The sequence below is a fragment of the Diadema antillarum genome, unplaced genomic scaffold, assembly GCF_040938485.1.
Source record: "Diadema antillarum isolate AM-2024a unplaced genomic scaffold, OU_Dant_1.0 seq00000297_RagTag, whole genome shotgun sequence".
NCBI classification, from domain to species: Eukaryota; Metazoa; Echinodermata; class Echinoidea; order Diadematoida; family Diadematidae; genus Diadema; species Diadema antillarum.
Genome location: NW_027271320.1, coordinates 347,980 through 367,949, shown reverse-complemented (window position 1 = coordinate 367,949; position 19,970 = coordinate 347,980). Strand labels below are relative to the sequence as shown.

The window sequence follows — 19,970 nt, the reverse complement described above, 5'->3', positions numbered from 1 at the left end:
GAATTTTGCGGGAGAGGTAAAAGTGCCCTGCTGGGGTCGGGTGAAGATGGCAGTGATCGGTATTTGAGAGGTAAATGGCCACAAGTCAAAATTTCAAGGATAAAAATATCATAAATGATCACAGAGACAAGACAAGTAGAAATCAATTCGAGACCTCTTGAATCAAAAGATGATTTCATACATGTCATAACAATTAATGGCATAATTTTACATTGTGGCATTTTGATCATAAGATTTTGACATCTTTTCCTCCGATTTTGTATGTCTGACTGTATGACTAGATATTTACCATTTGTTTATATTGATGATGTGCAGCATTGACGTCACTTTCGCTCGTGGTATATTATACAAATATTCAATGTTTATGAGTGCGATGGTTCCGAATATTACATGAGCGTGCAAGTTTAACCGTTCTATTCAACGACGCGAAGCGGAGTTGAATAGAACGGTTAAACTTGCACCGAATGTAATATTCGGTACCGTCGCACGAATGATAAACACTAAATATTTGTTTTATACAACACATGATATCGAAGTAGTTAGGCATGGTCTAGAGTCCAGGGGCCGTATTCTGAGAGCTTATTAAGTGTCTGATTAGCACTTAATTACCGAATTGGTATTCTGAGAGCATGATTAAGTAGAGGCTTTATTAACTACCATAGCAACAAGCGTTTTGGCGGGAAGGACCTACGCGTTTGCGCGTATCAATGCGCGTGCACCTCTGAGAGGACTTAATCACAGATTTAATTACGAATCGGTATTCTGAGGGTGTAATTAAGTATGAAAGTTAATGGAAAACTTAATGATACCAAAGAGTGTCATTAACTACTCCGATATCACGCATTACATCGTGTTTTCTCTGCCACAACGATGCTTACCGTCTTCGGTAACCGAGGAGCGGTTGAATCTTGCTATCATGGTATCCGTAGAATTCAGAGAAAAAAAAGAAATATAGCCGATCTTCGAGGAATTTTGTCATTTTATGTGAGCAAGGAGGATGAGATCTTCGCGTGCGTAGGTGAGGGGTTGTAATCAAATACCGGAGTGTGCGCACGGAGCTCTTGGGTTGTAATTACAGGGGGCAGGCGTGCAGGAGCGCGCATTGAGGGCATATTTGCGCGTGTAATCATCATTTTGGCTTCTAACAACGCATCCGCTGGTTTAAAAAAAAAATTGTAATTCAAGGGTTAATAAACTGCTTTTGAAATCTACATGAAAGGGTGATCAAGAAATAAGATAAACGAGACATGAAAACTCGTCACATTGAGGACGAGTTAGGTGATACGCTTGTGGTCATCAGATGACAGTCATCTGTGATCGACAAAGAAAAGAATGTGATATAGGCACCTTGAAGTTATATTGAGCGTGCATGCGAAACCGTTTCTGTAACCACTCGGCCACGGGTCATCCACGGAAATGGTAAGACAAAAAAAAAAAAACAATGTATAGATATAACAGGGGGAAAGTCAATGCCCACTCAACTAACGTGGCCGTGTGAACATCTATTGCATTGCTAGACGGAAAAGCGGCCTTGTAACGACTGAGGTCGCTATGCCATTTCTGGCAACTTGGGAAAAATACGTCCCGCAGACATAAAACCTATAATCGGCTGGTTTTGATACCTTGCCTTTAATCACAATTTTCAGTGTAATGACGTCATCAAATTACAAAACAATGACATCGTCTTGAAAGACAATTGTTCAAAGTACAACACCTCAGTCGTCGTCATTACATACTATGATCGGTTTGACAAAGTCAACCTGCAAAATGTTGCTGCAGTCGAAGCAATGTGGTCTCCAACACACAAAAAAGAGGGATATGGCGTGTGTGTGTGTCTGTGTGTGTGTATAGGTGCGTTTATATACGAACGTGATTTCTACATGGACGAATATATAATACAAATTGAAGAAAAAAAAGTAAAATAAAAAAAAATTGTTTCGTGATCTTGTGGGGTTCGAACCCGCAACCTCACGTCTCTGAGACGGCGCCTTTAACCACTCGGCCATACGTCTCGACGAGAAAATATGGGGAACGTAAACTTATGTATATGAAAGATACATGAGGAATCGTTTTGTCCACATTCCATTTTCATTTTCAGTTTTAAACTGCAAAATTGTCAATCTGATGAGGAGATTTCAAAGAATAAAATGCATGATTACTGCAGCTTATTGTCTCAGCTACAACATACTAAAGTTTCAGAGGAAATGAAGCAAAATCAGCTGAGATAAAGGTGCTTAAACGTTGTTAAGTCAATGCATGCTTTTAAAAAAAATCACCTCCCATAGACATAACACGTAAACTTGTCCGATTTTGCATCTTTACTTTTAATCACAATTTAAAGTATGATGACGTCATCAAATTTCAAAACCATGACATGGACTTGAAAGGCAAATGTTTAAAGGACAACATATGTGAATTTGGGATAATATTGAGCTTAAACAACAGAGATACGAGCAAATGAATGTCAGAAACAGTACCTCAAAAAAATCAATTCCACTTTTTTTATTCAAAATGACGATATGATCACTTCATCGCGTTTTCCTGGCAATATTGATACTAGGAATGTTATTTACAATTCATATGCTTTTGTAATATGCAATAGAAATATCGGGTCAACGGACGATTTAAAGAGCTATGGCGAAATAAACAAAGACATGTTTTTTCACTATATTTGCAGAAAGACGCGCGCGCGGAATTTCAACTTTGACGCCAGTGCATTCCTTTGTTATAGGTCAACATCGATCGGAAATCAGTGGATATTGTTACTCAAAGTATCAGGAATCCAAATCAGTCAAAAAAATTGCATTTTCATGTTGGTTACGCCCTCTGCGCGTGAAATTGCGCGGACGGACGCGCACGCGAGAAAATGTTTGAAACGCTTAAAATTGTCTGAAACTTCGAGATTTCCCATTGGGAAGTCGTTTTGAGCCTTTTAAAATTTTGACGCGCGCGTAGGCGCGCGTAATGAAGACCTGGGTAACTAGCGTTAAAAAGTAAGATAGAGCGTGACCTGAACTTTATGTCCACCGAAAATGATGCAGAAATGACATCTAGTTATGAAGTTATGATCGATCATGTGACAAGGTCCGAAAATCACAAAATGGCGCCTAGATGACGTCATAGATATGTTACTGTCATGAAAACCTTATTGTGGCTAGATATTGTTATGAGACATGTTGACTGAAAATTTCATGTCATTCCGTAATGTCATTGTTGAGATATTGACGACACAAAATTGTCCAGAAAGAAAGAAGAATAAAAAAAAAATAAAGAGAGATTTTGACAATCACAATAGGTGATACGCTGATAGCGTATCACCTAATAAGATAAGAAATAAGATTTCTTTTAACCATAATTAAAGAGGTATATAGTGTGAAACACTGTTCAAAAAAGCCCGGAGGCGACAAAAGATTGTGATACAGCGTGATTATTGAAGGCATTCTGAATATCAGCAGGATATGCGCAGTGTACTCAGAACATCCCAACGGCAAAAGGAGTCGCTGCAATGTTGCGCAATGTGATGTAGAATGTACACCTTTGTACGCTTCGTTATATCAAAGCTAGATCATTGATTTTGCGGTGTTGCTTTCCATACTAGTCTGATTAAAATGCCGTGCATCGCCAGTAGGGCTATTTCCTAAATTTTCAATGAATATAAAACACACACACACACACACAAACACAATCGATGGGGATGCTCTAAAGTGCAGATTTTGGACATCCTTCCCCTGCTTGGTCACTTTGACGCCCCCTCGCTGGTCATACCTCCCCCAATCATGAACATAAACTGACACTCTTGACTACCATTGGCGGATCGCACCGGGCGCCCCCCCCCCCCCCTTAATTTCCAAAGCGAAAAAAATATAGCTACAAACGGCAGTTTTGGGAACTGTAAAATGTCAAAATTTTCAAGCTCGCTCGCTTCGCTCGCTCGCTTTTAGTCGTTATGTCATTCTCCTGATGTTACTGCAAGTAATTCCCAGCAATTGCGTCCGGTACACCCCCCCCCCCCCCCTTAATATCCAAAGCGAAAAAAATATAGCTACAAACGGCAGTGTTTTGGACTGTAAAATGTCAAAATTTTCAAGCTCGCTCGCTTCTCTCGCTCGCATTTAATCGTCATTAAATGTCATTCCTCTGATAAGTAATTGCCAGCAGTTGCGTCCGGTACACCTCCCCCTCCCCCCTTAATTTCCAAAGCGAAAAAAATATAGCTACAAACGGCAGTTTTGGGGATTGTAAAATGTCAAAATTTTCAAGTTCGCTCGCTTCGCTCGCTCGCATTTAATCGTTATGTCATTCTCCTGATAAGTAATTGCCAGCAGTTGCGTTCGGTACACCTCCCCCCCCCCTTAATTTCCAAAGCGGAAAAATATAGCTACAAACGGCAGTTTTTGGAACTATAAAATGTCAAAATTTTCAAGCTCGCTCGCTTCGCTCGCTCGCATTTAATCGTTATGCCATTCTCATGGTGTTGGTTCCAGTAATTGCCAGCATTTGCGCCCGATGCGCCCCCTCCCCTCCTTAATTTCCAAAGCGGAAAAATAAAGCTACAAACGGCAGTTTGGGGACTGTAAACTGTCCAAATTTTCAAGCTCGCTCGCATGCAATTGTTATGTAATTCTCCTGATGTTGCTGCCAGTAATTTGTCGTTTCACACCGTCATCATTCCATAATTCAAAGGAAAACTTGTTATGTTACTCAATGACTGCGCTGTGGAATGTATCACATTCTGTTATGTATTGTAGTCCCCATAAAGTTTTGCAGACTGACAGCGCACGCACACACACACAGACACACGCACGCACAAGCATACACACCCTCGAGGTGCCCCCACCTCCCCAATGTCTTGACCCATGGTACGCCACTGACCCACACTGTACCATCTCTTTAATGTTGAGTTTCTTACCTATAACATTTCTAGTGTTGGCGTTAATTGAGGATATTTCTACCACTGTCATGTAACCTCTGACATTCTCACTGCAGACATTTTTGAACTTGTGATATAATTTCTTGGCACTAGCCATGAAACACATATCTATATATTGAAGGATAGAGATATTTAATCAAGGAAATGGTAGATAGATCATGACACAAATGGACCTCATTTTCTATGCTCTTCTTAAGTATACTTTGCTATGGTGTTTTATATGGTCCTACGTGCTCTTATGCTTCACTCTCCAATCTTATAAACCGTACGTACACTCCTACGCTGAACTTTTTCCAAAAAAATCAACTTTTTTAGAATATCAGGTTCCGGTTATTCTACCGGCTGTTTCATAAGTTTTGTATCACTTCAAAAATCCGGCATATCGAATTAAGATATTAAATTTAGACAATTTATCTTCACTACCTATCAATTGAGGTTTTCGACATAGTTTGATCACTTAATCATCAACGAAGTCAGAGGAAATGTTTAATTCTATTTCAGTTTTTCGTTCTGTTCGGTTCCTCAAAATGAACATACTCAATGCTCGTGATTTAGTACATTTTGATAGCCTATTATCCAATGGCTAGTAAAGATAAATTCGATCATGTTTTCATACTATTATGTAAGGTATTTGTTTCGTAAAATCATATAGAAGATTTAAAAGTTGAAACAAAGAAAAAAATCATAATTCCCGAAAAAGCATTACAGTTTTTTAGGTGTGTAGCAGACATTACCTCCCCATTACGCATTATATTGGAGCATACAATGTACATATAAAGTGTAAACTGTAAAGTCACTATATTTCAAATATTATAAGATATCTACCAGTGGTAAGTAATCTTTCAGAGCTGAAAAGTATGGTAATTTGGTCTTACACACTTTTCACGTCACACACACACACACACAGACGCATACACACACCAAGTAGATAGTCTAGTAGGCCAACATGTACTCCTAGATCGATGGCAGATTGGAATGAATATTGATTATAGCTTGATTCTACCTTCTAATATCGTAGAGATAGTTAACATAATCTGAACATCCGTCGTGTCAGTACTCAGTACACCACACTAACCATGTTACGACAATGGACAGTGAGTAAAACTCCATATCGCATAGCTTTACCATGGCTTCTAGCCACTCTTTGCCTTGGTTTCCGCTGATCTCAAGCACGATGTCGCCCAGAGAGTTATCGTCTTTAATCACGAGTGCCCGGACGATGCCGACATCGGCACCGGCCATGTAAATCCAGAAGCGAAGGCAAACTGAGTCCTCTTTCTCGGGAACCAAGTACCAAGGACTGTCGAGCTTGGCCACCTGCTGCGATTTTGCTTCAGTGTCAACTGAGATGTAAGCACCATCTGATATAGAGAGGAGAAGCAAAATATCACAAGTTTCTGTCTTTTTCTTCATTAAAACATGGACATTTCATTTTATTTCATTTCATTTCATTTCATGTATTAAAGGCATAATTTACCATTTGCAGAAGAAACTAAAACCCAGCATTAGTGCTATAAAAATAGTTCTAAGATGCGAGATAGGGATAGAAACAACCACTTTTAAAAAATGAATTCATATAATCGATGTTAAGTATTGTTAGATACACAAAATGTGAACAATAGTTACAATAAAACTGTTTCCAGACTAAACCGTCTACAGTTAAGACTTAATGAGAAAAATACTGATATCTCCTTATATTTTAGCTTTTATTGCAACAACAACAAATATATATATACATATATATATATATATATATATATATATATATATATGGTAGGATGTTTTGTGATACAACAGACCTACACATATGTATCAAATGCGATATCTTGAACATTTTTTTTTTAAATCACTGCTCCCAAAGGTTTCCAAACAAATCAAACAGTGCTGTGTTTACAGCATCCATCCATGACAATATAAAGTAACACATGAACTACAAGTTATAAGTGCGGTATTATACAAATAGCATTTACATGGCACAAAGTCAATATTGAAATCATTCTTAAGTACATTACATCCATCTCATGTCGAAATAGAAATGTTAAATGTTATAAGAGAAAAAAAATTGTGCTTTTTTGCAACATTGTGTGCATGCATATCAAATGGAAAATTTTAGATTAAATGTTTTAACATTCAGGCACATTCTCGGTCAAATTCATAATGTAGGCCTACTTTTGGGGATTATGAGCAAATGATCCTTTACGTCAAATCATGTTTTAGCTTTCGGCGTGCTATAATCATAAATTGATGTAATGTTTTTATTTTTCTATCAGCTCCATGCCTTATGAGATGATTTCATGTATTATTCCATTCTCATTCATTTTTTTTATTTATTTATTTACATATTTATTCAGTCATTTATTTATTTACTTATTTATTTATTTATCTATCTATCTATTTATGTATTCACTAAATCATTTATTCGTGTATTCATTTGTTTATCTGTTTATTTATTTATTCATGTATTTTTAAATGTACTTGAAACGTACAGTCAGATGTGTGGTCACGATGGGGGCAGACGCCGGAAGTTTGAGTGATGCTTTCTTGAATCGACCAATCAAAATCATCCTCGTCACTCTGGCTCCACCCACAGAACCCTTCGTCAAACAAGCAGTTTACTTCTACTAAAGCTATGGAGAGTTGTTCAAAAGTAGACCGGAGGGGAAAAAAAGAGTTATATGTGATATACGCAACTTTATATTTATAAAATGCATACACAACAGAAACAGAAACAAGCTCAAACAGAAGAAAAAAATCACTTGTACTTCAAGTTTTTTCCACACTTCTTCGGTAACTAGACTAAAAACACATCCCCAAAGCACGCAGCCGGTTTTTTTTTTCTTTCGTTTTCGTTTCCGTTTATAATAGGAGTTCTACATGTCCTGCTTTTTATGCTTGTGATGTGCGAGATTAAAACTGCTCTCTGAAGAAACATGTCCCTACCAAACTATCAATCTTGAAAAACATTTTTGATCACCACTGATCACATCAAGCTAAATCTTAAAGCATGATTTTCAGCCAACGCAGCTTATAGTCAAATATCAAGCTGTTTTAAGGGATGGTATGGTATTGGTTAAGGTGAGGATTCAGCTTTAAAGATTTTTTTTTTTTTGTCTCTTGAGATATTTAGAAACCACTCACTGAAATGATAAAGAGCACACATTTCTAAGTTGAATTGAAAGTTTATTTGATGAAAGTCGGTTTTGAAATGACTGAGATATTCAAAAACAAGGTAAAACAAAGACCGGTTTTTAATATCTTTGCCAGTTCAGTACCGATTTTCATTAATCTGTGAATTCGTCTGAGATTTACATGATATTTCATATTTCATAAGAGGTTTCCCATTTTCACTAACACACACACACACACACACACACACACAGAAATTGGACAACTGCAGCCCCATAATATAAACCCAAACTGTACCATCCGTTTAAACTTTGCAACAGTTATTGAAACGATTAAATATACCCTGAAAATCAGCTCTTGCATCAACCATCTGCTTTATAGAGCACATGCGCAAAGAGAGTGTAGATTGGAACATCAGATACCATAGCATTGAACATACTATACAAAGTCCATGGCAGAAAGGGGGATAAAGAAGAGGATAATGACTTGAAATGTCCTTAATATACGGAAGCTACATTATTTTACAAACACAGAAAGAGAGAGAGACACACAATGAAAATTAAAGTGATTCCAACCAAAATATTCAAGATAGATTATTTTCATTTTTCTTTGTTCATTAAAGGTACAAGAAATTGTGCCCTTAAACAAAACAAAAAATACGACCTGGTAACGAAGGATTACGACAATTATGCATAAGGGAATTAGTAAGGATCTTTCCGTGGCTTACTTCAGTGGGGGAAAAACAGAATATACCTGAATTGCTATAAAACAAAACAAAAAAGGGTCTTCTCTGTAAAAAAAAAAAAAAAAAAAAAGTGGTAATGGATTAGAATTTTCAGTGATGCGTGATTTACCCTGATGGTCACTCAATATGGACAATTGCCTAATATGGGCAATGCCTTTCGCGCTTCGCGAGTATCAAGGTAAACACTTCTTCCATGGTTTCGCTATCACTCTTCCAATTCTCTCTCTATCTCTCTCTCTCTTTCTCTTTCCTTCTCTCTCTCTCTCTCTCTCTCCATTTATCTTACTCTTTTTTTTATCCATTGCATTCCGGAAATATTTTCCTATTTCTCTATCTCCTTATTATCCTCGTGACTTTCACGATTAATCCACCTGCTTTTCTAATCTAATTTCGCACCGCTCCTGCATAGTTCACGTGTATGAGCAAGGCATTTTTTCCCCGAAGGTCATTTGAAACTCATATGTAAATATCTGAGGTAAAAACACTTTTACCTCAAAACCAACAAATAGGTAAACAGAAAATACTGAGGCCGTCTTGGCGCAAGTCCGGGCACTTTAGTTCAAGCGCGGAATCAAATCAGATTCATTCGAAGAGAAGGGCAATTATCATCCATCTAAAGAAGTTTTCGTTTTTAATGAATTGTGTTCAATTCAATTCAATTCAATTTAATTCAATTCAAACTTTATTTCATTTTTCGAAAAGAACATAAACATTTCACTTTCTTTGGTAACAGAGAATAAGGTTGCATAATCAAAACAAAATAAACTGAGAAAAATATAATTGTGGAACCTTGGAGTTTCAAATACGTTGTCATGAAAATTGACTGAAGTGATATACACGATATAACAAAACGCAAAACATCGAAAAAAAAATGCAAGTCGTTTGTACTTCAGAGGTACTCAACTAGTGAAACGATCCCCCATCTCCTACTCCTATCTATTTATCACCAAAAAGCCTATTCCTGCAATCCCCACCAAAAGTATGATGTACTCCACTTTTATATTAATTATTTATATCGTTATCTCTTTGCTATCATGTAAATTTTGAGTATATATTATTGTGTTGAGATGGAGAAAAGTTAAGAAAAAGCTTGAAACTTGAAATTTGTCAAGCGTCATTTCTCACAGATCGGAGAAAATGCAGAAAGAATTACGAATAAAAGTAATTATGAGACTTGACAATTCTGTATCAGATTATGAAAGAGTTGCCATATAATGCAGATATCCCAGCGGTTAGAGAAAGTCATGCTATATATCTAGCGGTCATGTGCATAATCCCCCCCCCCTTCTCTCTCTCTCTCTCTCTCTCTCTCTATCCTTTTCTCTCTTTTCCTCTCTCCAGACTTCAGAAATACCTAGCCTTTTCAGTCTAAAACGGCAGTCATATTATTGTTTAATTCAATTTTTCGCAATGAGTTCTAGATATCGTGTTATTTGGAGTTACATGTATAACATAATTTTTGTGCTGGTGATTTTCTTTTTCTTTCTTTGTGCATTCACCTTCTACGTAAAACCTTCTTCAAAACAGACAACAATATTACCCATATATAACCCTTATCTGGCAATATTATATTGGTTTTTGTGAGACAGTCTCTTCGTAATCATGAACTTAGAAAATAATAATGATTATGACGATGATAATTATAATAATAAGAAGAATAAGGATGCAATATATTCATAACGCGCTTAGTACGGATGTTTCTAAGATTCAGGTTCAGATTCATTTATTGTCCATTACTTTTAGGGAATTCTTCTTGTTGGCATATGGGCGCACACATAGGAATATCTACATACATACATACATACATGCATTCATGTACATGTACATATATAAATGAATACAATTTTCAATATATACACAATTATACAAGCATAATCTATACTCACAATACAGTAAACCCGTACATAATTACAAATTTATAATTCATCACAATTCATTATATTTACCGATCAACAACGAAACAAAAGCGTACAATATACCAGAAAATTAAGATTTAGTCCACAATAGTAGTATGATTAGATATTAGATTAAAGAACAACTCTATCAATGTATTCTGTACTATAGAGAGAGATTTTCGATATGTTGTATACTCCCTCCCATTCATCCTCGTTCCCCCCCCCCCCTTCCGAGTAAAAATGAGGAAATGAATATTGTACCCACCATCCCAGAACGTGAGGGGACCCAGACCAAGTAGCTCCATGCGAAGATAGATGTTTTCCCTCCAGGTCTTTGGATTAAGCCTGACGTACCGTGCCACAGGTGATGGGTTGAGAGCGTGGTAGACATCTTCGTTTCGTGCAGGTATTCCAGGGAAATACTATGGAAAAAAGTGTAAGTTTGATCCCCTTCAAATCAATATTGATTGTATGAAACATTGTTTGCTTTAAAAGGACTTATGCAATGCAAGCAGTGCTCAGGCATTCAACATGGTAGCGTGTTTCAAATATAAATATTACTGCAATTCTTTCGTCTATATTAAGTATACTTACCTGCCAAACTGTACGGGAAAGAAAGAAATGAGAAAAGAAAAGGTACCAAATTGAACTTACTTGCACATACATATAGATACCACTCACGCTGATAAACAAAAAAAAAATATCATTGGCAAATATATAATATATATATATTTATATATATTTCTTTAGATTACCTTTACATTTCCAAGCTCATCCTTGAATGGTCTCCAGAAGGAACCCGACAAGGCGAAGGTAAGAGTGAAGGAGGTCACAAAATAGGACGCATCCCTGCTTCCCTGCAGCTTAACTCCCGTGATGAGGTGCGGCAGAAGTAAGTCGACTTGAAACCACTGGTAGATATCATTCGATTCTGGATACCAGCCATCTTGGAGACTGTCGTATCTTCCCGCAGTCGCGTAGCCGGATCTCCCGACGCCGTTAGCTGACTGTCCGGAAGGCTCCCGTCCCGCAGTCCCAGCTCTCGTCCTGGATTCGTACAGTTATCTCCTGCACGACAAGCGTATGAAAGAGCGCCCCCAAAAGTTCGACAATTTGCGTTTATTTATTTTCCGCAATTATCTACCACTCCTGTAGGTTTTCGTTCAGTGTGAATATCGACGTTATGACGCAGGGAAATCTAATCACGGTGCATACTATCAGGTGCATATATACGTTGATGAAATTTGTGTCGAATAGTGCTGAGCCTGATCAATTACGTATAGAAAGCCTTCAGACATACATGCAATTAATGTTGGATACTGCAATAACGCATACCACAAAGTAAATCAGACAATCCAAACTCATCATTTTTTTTATTCATTTCATAAACAGAAATTACAAAAACCGCATATTTCAGCTGTATGAATATAAGAATTGTCTTAAAACCACCCAAAATAAAAAAGAACAAATGTTAAGTATGATATATGTTAGTATGGGAATATGTAGTTACTTGTATTACAATGACAATTTTTCTGAATGCCATATATAACACACATAAAAAATTGTGAGGGTATAGCATCATCAACTCGGAGAGACTTACATGTAGAAAGTGACTTTTTTTTTAATTCATTCAAATCCTTTAGAAAATGATTTGATATAGCATGCACCAGAACTGAATTCTGTTTTCAACCATGACTGATACTGAAACGTTATACAAGGATCATCTCCTGCATATATTGCCTGTTTTTGTTGTTGTTGGGTTTTTTTGCCGCTCTTTTTCCCCAATATTCATTCGTTACATTACGTACTGTCACAGCATATGATACCAACAGCCGTTGAGGTACTGGATAACTCGTCAAAAAGCATGCAGCTTGTAATGTTAACAGCTGTTTCAGGACACTGTATCTCGGATATCTGCGACGCCGACAGCTCGGGCGGAACGTCGTAGATGTCGCCGTTCACCGTCGCCCACACGCCGTCGAATCCCAAGTAGCTACAGATGAGTTCAGAGATTGAGGGCTGCCAGCGGGGAAAGCTCAGGAATCGATGTGAGTCTTCATCTAGAATAGATTTTACCGTCATAATACCCTGACGATTATCCCCGCCGATGAGAGAAACTTCTGTGATGAAATTCACTGGAGGGAAGGGAAAAAGAAAAGAAGTGAACTGGATATAACTGGGGAAAAGGATATACTTTATCCTTTGATATCTTAATTCCTTTTTTTTCCTACACTTTGTCTTGTTTGTTAAAGGGTGATTTTTTTTCCTTTCTGTTTCACGTTTTTTGGACAAACATCGCTGTTAATCATCTTGTGCAGTAATCCTGTTGAAAACAGGATATGCTCTCTAAAGTGAAGAAGAAAATAAAGTTATAAATGTTTGTGAAATATATTAACAATTTTTTTCCAAAGTACGTAATTATGCAGAGGGAAACTTCGAGAAGGCCTGGGCCAATTTCTGGGACATAGTGTATGACTTTGCCAGGATGACCCTTGGCTACATAAAAAGGAAACAAAAAGACTGGTTTGACAACAACAACAAGAAGAAGATCACAATCCTCCTCTAGGAGAAGAAAGAAGTCTTCATAGCCTGGCTCAACGACAAAGCCTCCCAAGCCAAACACGACCAGCTCAAGAACATCAGAGGAAAGGTGCAGACTGAGATAGGACAGATGAAAAACATGTGGTGGGAAAACAAGGCTGCAGAATTACAGCAGTACGCAGACGAGCACAACTCCAAGAAATTATTTGCCGGCCTCAAAGACGTGACCATGGCCACACGCCGAATGCAATGGCACCTGTGTGCCCTGCTGATGGAACGCTGCTGACTGAGGAGAGCAACATCATACACCGCTGGAGTGATCACTTCAGCCAGCTGCTAAACAGACCTTCCCAGATCGACCAGCAGGCCATTCAAGATATGCCACAGCACCAGTCCTGGCCTCTCTTGATGACTTCCCTAACGCTGGCAGAAACCCAGAAGGCCATCGAGCAAGTACTTGCGGGGAAAGCACCTGGTCCTGACGGAATACCCCCAGAGATCTTCAAAGAGGGAGGTGAAGCTATTGCCATAAAGCTGACTGAGCACTTCTGGGAGGAAGGGTCAGTGTCGCAGGACTTTATACCTACACGTAAGTAGGGTTGCATCTGTACAAGAACAAGGGGGACAGAGCTTTATGTGACAGCAACAAGGGCATCTCACTGCTGAGCATCGCAGGAAAAATCATGGCCCGTGTTGTTCTGAACCGTATCACACACCACCTGCTGGACGACGTGGTCTCTGAGAGCCAGTGTTGATTGAGGAACAACAGGGGAACAAGAGACATGGTCTTCGCAGTACGGCAGCCACAAGAGAAGTGCCGAGAACAAAACCGAAACTTCTACATCCTCTTCGTGTATCTGACGAAGGCGTTTGTCACGCTGTCAGCTGAGAGGACCTGTTGGCTATCTTGACCAAGCCAGGCTGCCCACCAAAGCTCGTCAAGATTATCCAATCATTTCATGATGGCATGATGGCTCGCATTGTGGAAAACGGAGATGTCTCTGACCCATTCCCGGTCTCTAATGGTGTGAAGCAAGGCTGTGTGATGGCTCCCACACTCGTCAGTCTCATGTTCGCTTCCATGCTCTTCTTCACCCTCTCCAAGTGTGATGCTGCAGATGCTACAGATGTGTCGGCCGATTCCTTGACCTTAGACGTCTGAAGGCAAAAACCAAAGTCCTGGAGTCCCTGGTGAGAGACTGCCTGTTTGCAGAAGATTGTGCGCTTACAGCATTGAATGAAATAGACCTGCAACAACTTGTCACTTGTTTTGTAACAGCAGCAAAAGCCTTCGGACTGACTATTAGCCTGTGAAAACAGAAGATATGCTTTTATCTGCACCAGGTCAGACACCTCCTGATCCTCAAATCAAGATTGAGGGCACAACAATGAACACTGTTGAGAGCTTTGCATACCTGGGAAGCTGCCTGTCTTCGAACTGCAGCATGGACAAAGAAGTCTGCAAGAGGCTTGCAAAAGCAGGAGCTCCGTTTGACAGACTTTGGACACGTTTGTGGGTGAACAAAGCATCGGACTTTCCATCAGGCTGGCAGTCTACACCTCTCACGTCTCTGCGCTCTATGGCTGTGAGACGTGGTCTCTGCCTGCGACGAATCATAGGAATTTCCTGGCAGGGTAGAGTCTCCCGCACTGAGGTGCTTCGCAGAGCCAAAACGCCCGGGATCGAAGCAGTCATCGTGAAGGCCCATCTCCGGTGGGTCGGACATGTAGTTCGAATGGATGATGCAAAGATGATCTCCTTCTCTGAGCTGGCTTCGGGAGTAAGAAACATCGGAAGGCCACTCAAGCGATACAAGGACAGCCTAAAAACTTCCCTTGATGCCTGCGGCATTTCAGCCCTACTTCTGCTGTTGCGTGCCAAACATGTAGCCGCGTCTGCGCGTCCGCCTATGGGCTCCGCTCCCACCAGCGGCGTTACTGACGTCACTGCCGAACCTGGCAGACTTTCATTATTTCTATACAGGTAGCTATTGAAAATTGCATTCATGTAACAAACTTTCTTTGACGTTCTATGCAGGACATTATATTCATTTCAGAAAAGCGTTAATATCAAGATTGGTTTGACGATATTCTGATCTTACAACAAATTATATGACACCTTCATGATTATGTCAAATATTGTTTGAGACTTAGAAATATAGGTCCCTTTACTGCTATCGAATGAATATGATATGGTATGACAACAAGTCACTTTAGGTAGGGCCTTTGTTTCGGGATTTACCTGTTTCACAAGTCTTCCCAGTGAATGGTGTCTCGCACGTGCAGGTGAAGTCCACTTCAGTTTCGGAGCAGTTTCCCTCGTGAAGACACGGGTTCGGAATGCAGGCTGAGAAAATTATAAATGACGTGACCTTCAACAACTCTCTTTTAACTGCTGTTATATACAGTGATACACTTATACTTTCAAAGGTGAAGATGTAATACACAGCAAAATTTATCTATCACGTGTCCTTAAAAAAGAATATTACAACAGCTCAATCTTTGAACTCCTTCAAGAATAAATTAAACTTGTTTTCATTGAAATCTTACAACATCCAACCGCGTTAGGTTCGGTTTACCATCTCAGTCAAGTCATTTCTTTGAACATTATACAATTATGAATTTATTTAAATGACTTTTAAACATAATTACTCCTTACATGTTCCTGTTAGTGTTCCGTATATACCGATGCGTCTATTCTCTCCTTGTCCTGCATTGCTACCGGTATAATTACGTATAAAAATTTTTGCATCATATTCAATCCAGGTTGTATTTTATCACTAATTTTACATTATGGAATCCAGCTTGCTTGCGTCCGCGATGGCACGTGCTGTAGTTCTTTTTTTTTCTTTCTTTTTTCCCTTCCGAATTATTTTGATTTCATGTCAGTTGACATCGGTTCGTTTTATTTTGTTTTGTATTGCTGTCTTGTGTATTTTCTGAGGGTCCCATATCCTACAAGCCTTGCTTCTTAGTGGGACTCTCCATTTCCATCCCCATCCTTAGTTAACTTGTATTATACGCTTTATGTATATATTAACAAAGATATAATTGCGGGTTTTTTTTTTTTCATCTGCCACTCATTTTCATATGTACTTTGTTAAATCACATTCTGCAATTATTACAAATATCCTGTACATATGCATTGTATATAATTTCTTTGTTTATTTGATGGAAGTGAAAATAGATTTGAATCTTGAATCTTGACATAAAGTTAATGTATCATTTTATGTCCACTTAAGAATTAGGTATCCTGAATTATACAGATTATGTTCTTATGCGTTTGTCAAAGCAAATATTTCACATCAATTACACATGGTTAGGCTCTGGCCAGTAATTTCACACAGTACAATGAGGAGCAATAAAGATTTAAGTACTCTTCGCTTAATTGGGTAGAGGCAGACAGGACATTTTCTTACCCGATTGATAAGCGTAACCGGATTTAGCGGACACTACTGTAATAACATGAAGTCAATTGCAGCTGTCAGTTACATAGTTTCGCTTAACCGTCTGAGCCACTCGTATTTGTGTGTTTAATTTTTTTTTTCCAGGAAGGAACTAGGGACGGTGTCTATGTTAGCTTCAATAACCCAACGTAATACACCACTTTTCAAAAGTTGAAAAGTAAAACGTCCGGACCTGAATAAAGTCTGTTTGATCCTTTGCATCTTTGTCACATCACTGAAGCCTGTACTGCACCCTATCTTTATGCCACACGAGTAACAACAATATTATAATGATGACGATGATATAGCATAATAATGCTAACAGAAATACAAGTTCTTACCCGGAGGAGCACAATAAAAGGAGTGTTTCGTGAACCGCATAGGGAAAGGGGCCTTGAAGTACGGATGAGGAAACGAGACAGCCTTTGGTGTCAGTTGGACTCGTTCGCCAGTCGCATTGGAGAGCACATACGGACAATATCCCTCCAAACCAACTCCCAGCACTTCGTGGCATGTGTTTGCAACACTCCAATCGGCTTGCATAAAGACTACGAGGCAGGCAAGTTTCACACAAATATAGGACAGAGCAAATTCACCTTGTGTAAAATTAATGTGAGAAGGTGGTTACGCTTGCTGAGCCGACACAATCCCCACTGAGTGAATTTCTCCAATATTTAGAGTGAAGACGTATATTTTCTTGCTTCATTTGGGAAGCCATTTATTAATTCGTCAAATAAATTGAATGCATTTTAATCGTGTTAGTAATTCCAAGGGTAAGGGGTTGCTGCAGCAATTATAATTATCTTACTTTCATTCCATCGGAGCCTCTAGGTTTTTCCTGCCTTGTCTATATTGCAGAAGGGATAATTTGATAAAACTAAACTAGTAAAAACAACTCCTCCCCCCCCCCACCCACCCCCCCCCCCCCCAAAAAAGAAAGATGCCTCATCAAAAAATATATATATATTAAGTTCTATGACGTGTCGGAATTTCAAAATGAGTTATGCATAACAGTTTACAGAAAGCTGTCAGATCAAAAGGCATTTCATGATAATCTATAAGTAAACAGATATCATAATTTATGTCTAAAACACGTTTAGTAAAGAATATATATCTTTTTTTAATGTTGTTTACGATATTAAACATGAAAAGAAATACAGTTTATGTATACAGTACTAACTTGCAAAATTGTTTTCTCAGACTCCATAGGCTTTAAAATGGAATTGATCATGCATCATCATCCATAAAAATAAGGAAATATCCAAGAAAAGGGGGAATTACAACAAAGTTTTGTGGGCAGAAAGAAAAACTCGAGGTCAAATTGTAAAGTAGGTCTACTCACCATTTTACCCCTCCCTACTTTCCTTGAAAGAAAAATGCAGTCAACAATTTACTTGCTTGATCTAAAAATCTTTTGTGACCATTCTTACTAATCTTTCATTTCATATTACACAATATGAAATGTGCTGTAGAATCTCTGCAATCTAATTGGTAATTATCGTGCATTTTGTTTTACTGATCCACACTGAGCCATGCGTCCGGTAAAATTCGAACGCATGGCTCAAGCCTTGCATATATCTTAGGTGTACATGATGCATGATGGGGAATATATGGGCCATTAACGAATGATGCACAGGTGTATTTCGTGGACCAGTGAGAAGTGGATGCTCTCTTTTAACATTAGAAACAGTTTAAGACACACGAGCGCACCATGTGGGTTTAAACAGTTGAGTATATGAATATAAGAACGACCCAAGTCCATGGAAGACCATTTCGAGTAAACTAAAAAAAACTTCATATCTTTTTTGTTTGTCCAATGATATTCTATTTAACTGTGATGGGATGGCAACATTGTATATACAAATTAGAACATGTATTATTATGACAATTAACATTAACATTAATTGTGGAAAGGCTATTTTGTGTGATGGACTTGGGTCGTTCTTTGATTCATATGGACTTGGGTCGTTCTTTGATTCATATACATGATATTCTGCTATAGAGATGAGAGAAGGACGAGAGAGGGCGCTATAATATGAATGTAAGAATGACCCAAGTCCTTCATTCTTACATTCATATAAGATTTAACTCATTTATTTCAGGCACTTCCGGGGGTAATTAGGATTTATTATTTATACACAAGATGAGTCCATGCATAAGCTACAATTTCCCATGTCACACTGAATTTGGCCAAAAATTGGACTTGGGTCGTTCTTATATTCATATACTCAGTTCCATAGTTAAACCTCGAACCTGCGCAACCAATTCTCACTGATCCACTCTGTCCTGTGCATCATTTTGTATAAGATTGATGGCAAATAGTATCTAACATATCTACCTATGAAAGCCAGTGAAAGGACGACCAAAGGCAGTGCGTTTCGCTGTTCGTCCTGTTAATTGATCAGAAGAGACAGTGTTACTTATAACAATCGAGTATTTGTATCATGATAGATTACAAGAATTATATCATGAACTTTTCTCTTTGGAACAGTGAAGGACAAAAAGATTTCACAATGTTGTTGAACGGGAAACGGATTGATCTGAAATGCAGAAGATAAAATTACTATGATTTAAAAATAAAATGTAAAAAAACACCTTCGCTTCTAAAAATGTTTAATTTCTCCTCGGTTGCCTATTTAAATACCACCTCTGCACAGTGTTTTAATGATGTCTTTATGTGTTTCTCGCACTGACTGTCGTTAAATGGACATTTTTACCTATTCAGTTTTTGCCCGCATGCAGAAGTAAATGAGTTGGGACGAAAGAGACATTGCGACCAAAGGAAATGCCAGACATTAGAGTAGGTGAAAATCTGATTTTGTAAAAATTATGGGTGTCAAGGGTAAATGAGACTCATTCGATTGGCGTGCTGGGTATTTATGGATGGATTCGTCTGTTTTGTTCTTTTTAACATCGTAACAAAACAAGAAAAAATCTGATAAGGCATTGTATCATTTATACATAAATTGACCCAATTGAAACGACTATTAATCATCTATATAAGCATTTCGTTTTCAGAAAATAAGGTATGTAAGTCTGAGATCTTAAAGGAGCATTGCAGATAAAAAGAAATCCTTATAACTTGCAGCGGGTATACTACGTATCTATTCAAAATAAAGGAAATTAAGGAAAATAAGGAGTTACAACCCACACTGGTTGTCAGGCGGAAGATTGGTGGTCCAGTGGATAAGACGCCTGTCCGGCAATCAGGACTGGTGGTCGTAGGTTTAAACATTGCCCCTGACACTGATTTTTTATCATGATTCCTTCTATAACACTGAGTACCA

At 38.4% G+C, this 19,970-nt stretch overlaps 1 protein-coding gene across 1 annotated transcript; it reads left to right on the top strand.

Annotated features, from left to right (window-relative positions):
- The first annotated feature begins 14,562 nt into the window (after nt 1-14,562).
- LOC139730164 (uncharacterized) lies at nt 14,563-15,225 on the top strand. Its single transcript, XM_071641060.1, has one exon. The coding sequence runs from the start codon at nt 14,563-14,565 to the stop codon at nt 15,223-15,225; it is 663 nt and encodes a 220-aa protein (XP_071497161.1).
- The last annotated feature ends 4,745 nt before the right edge of the window (nt 15,226-19,970 follow it).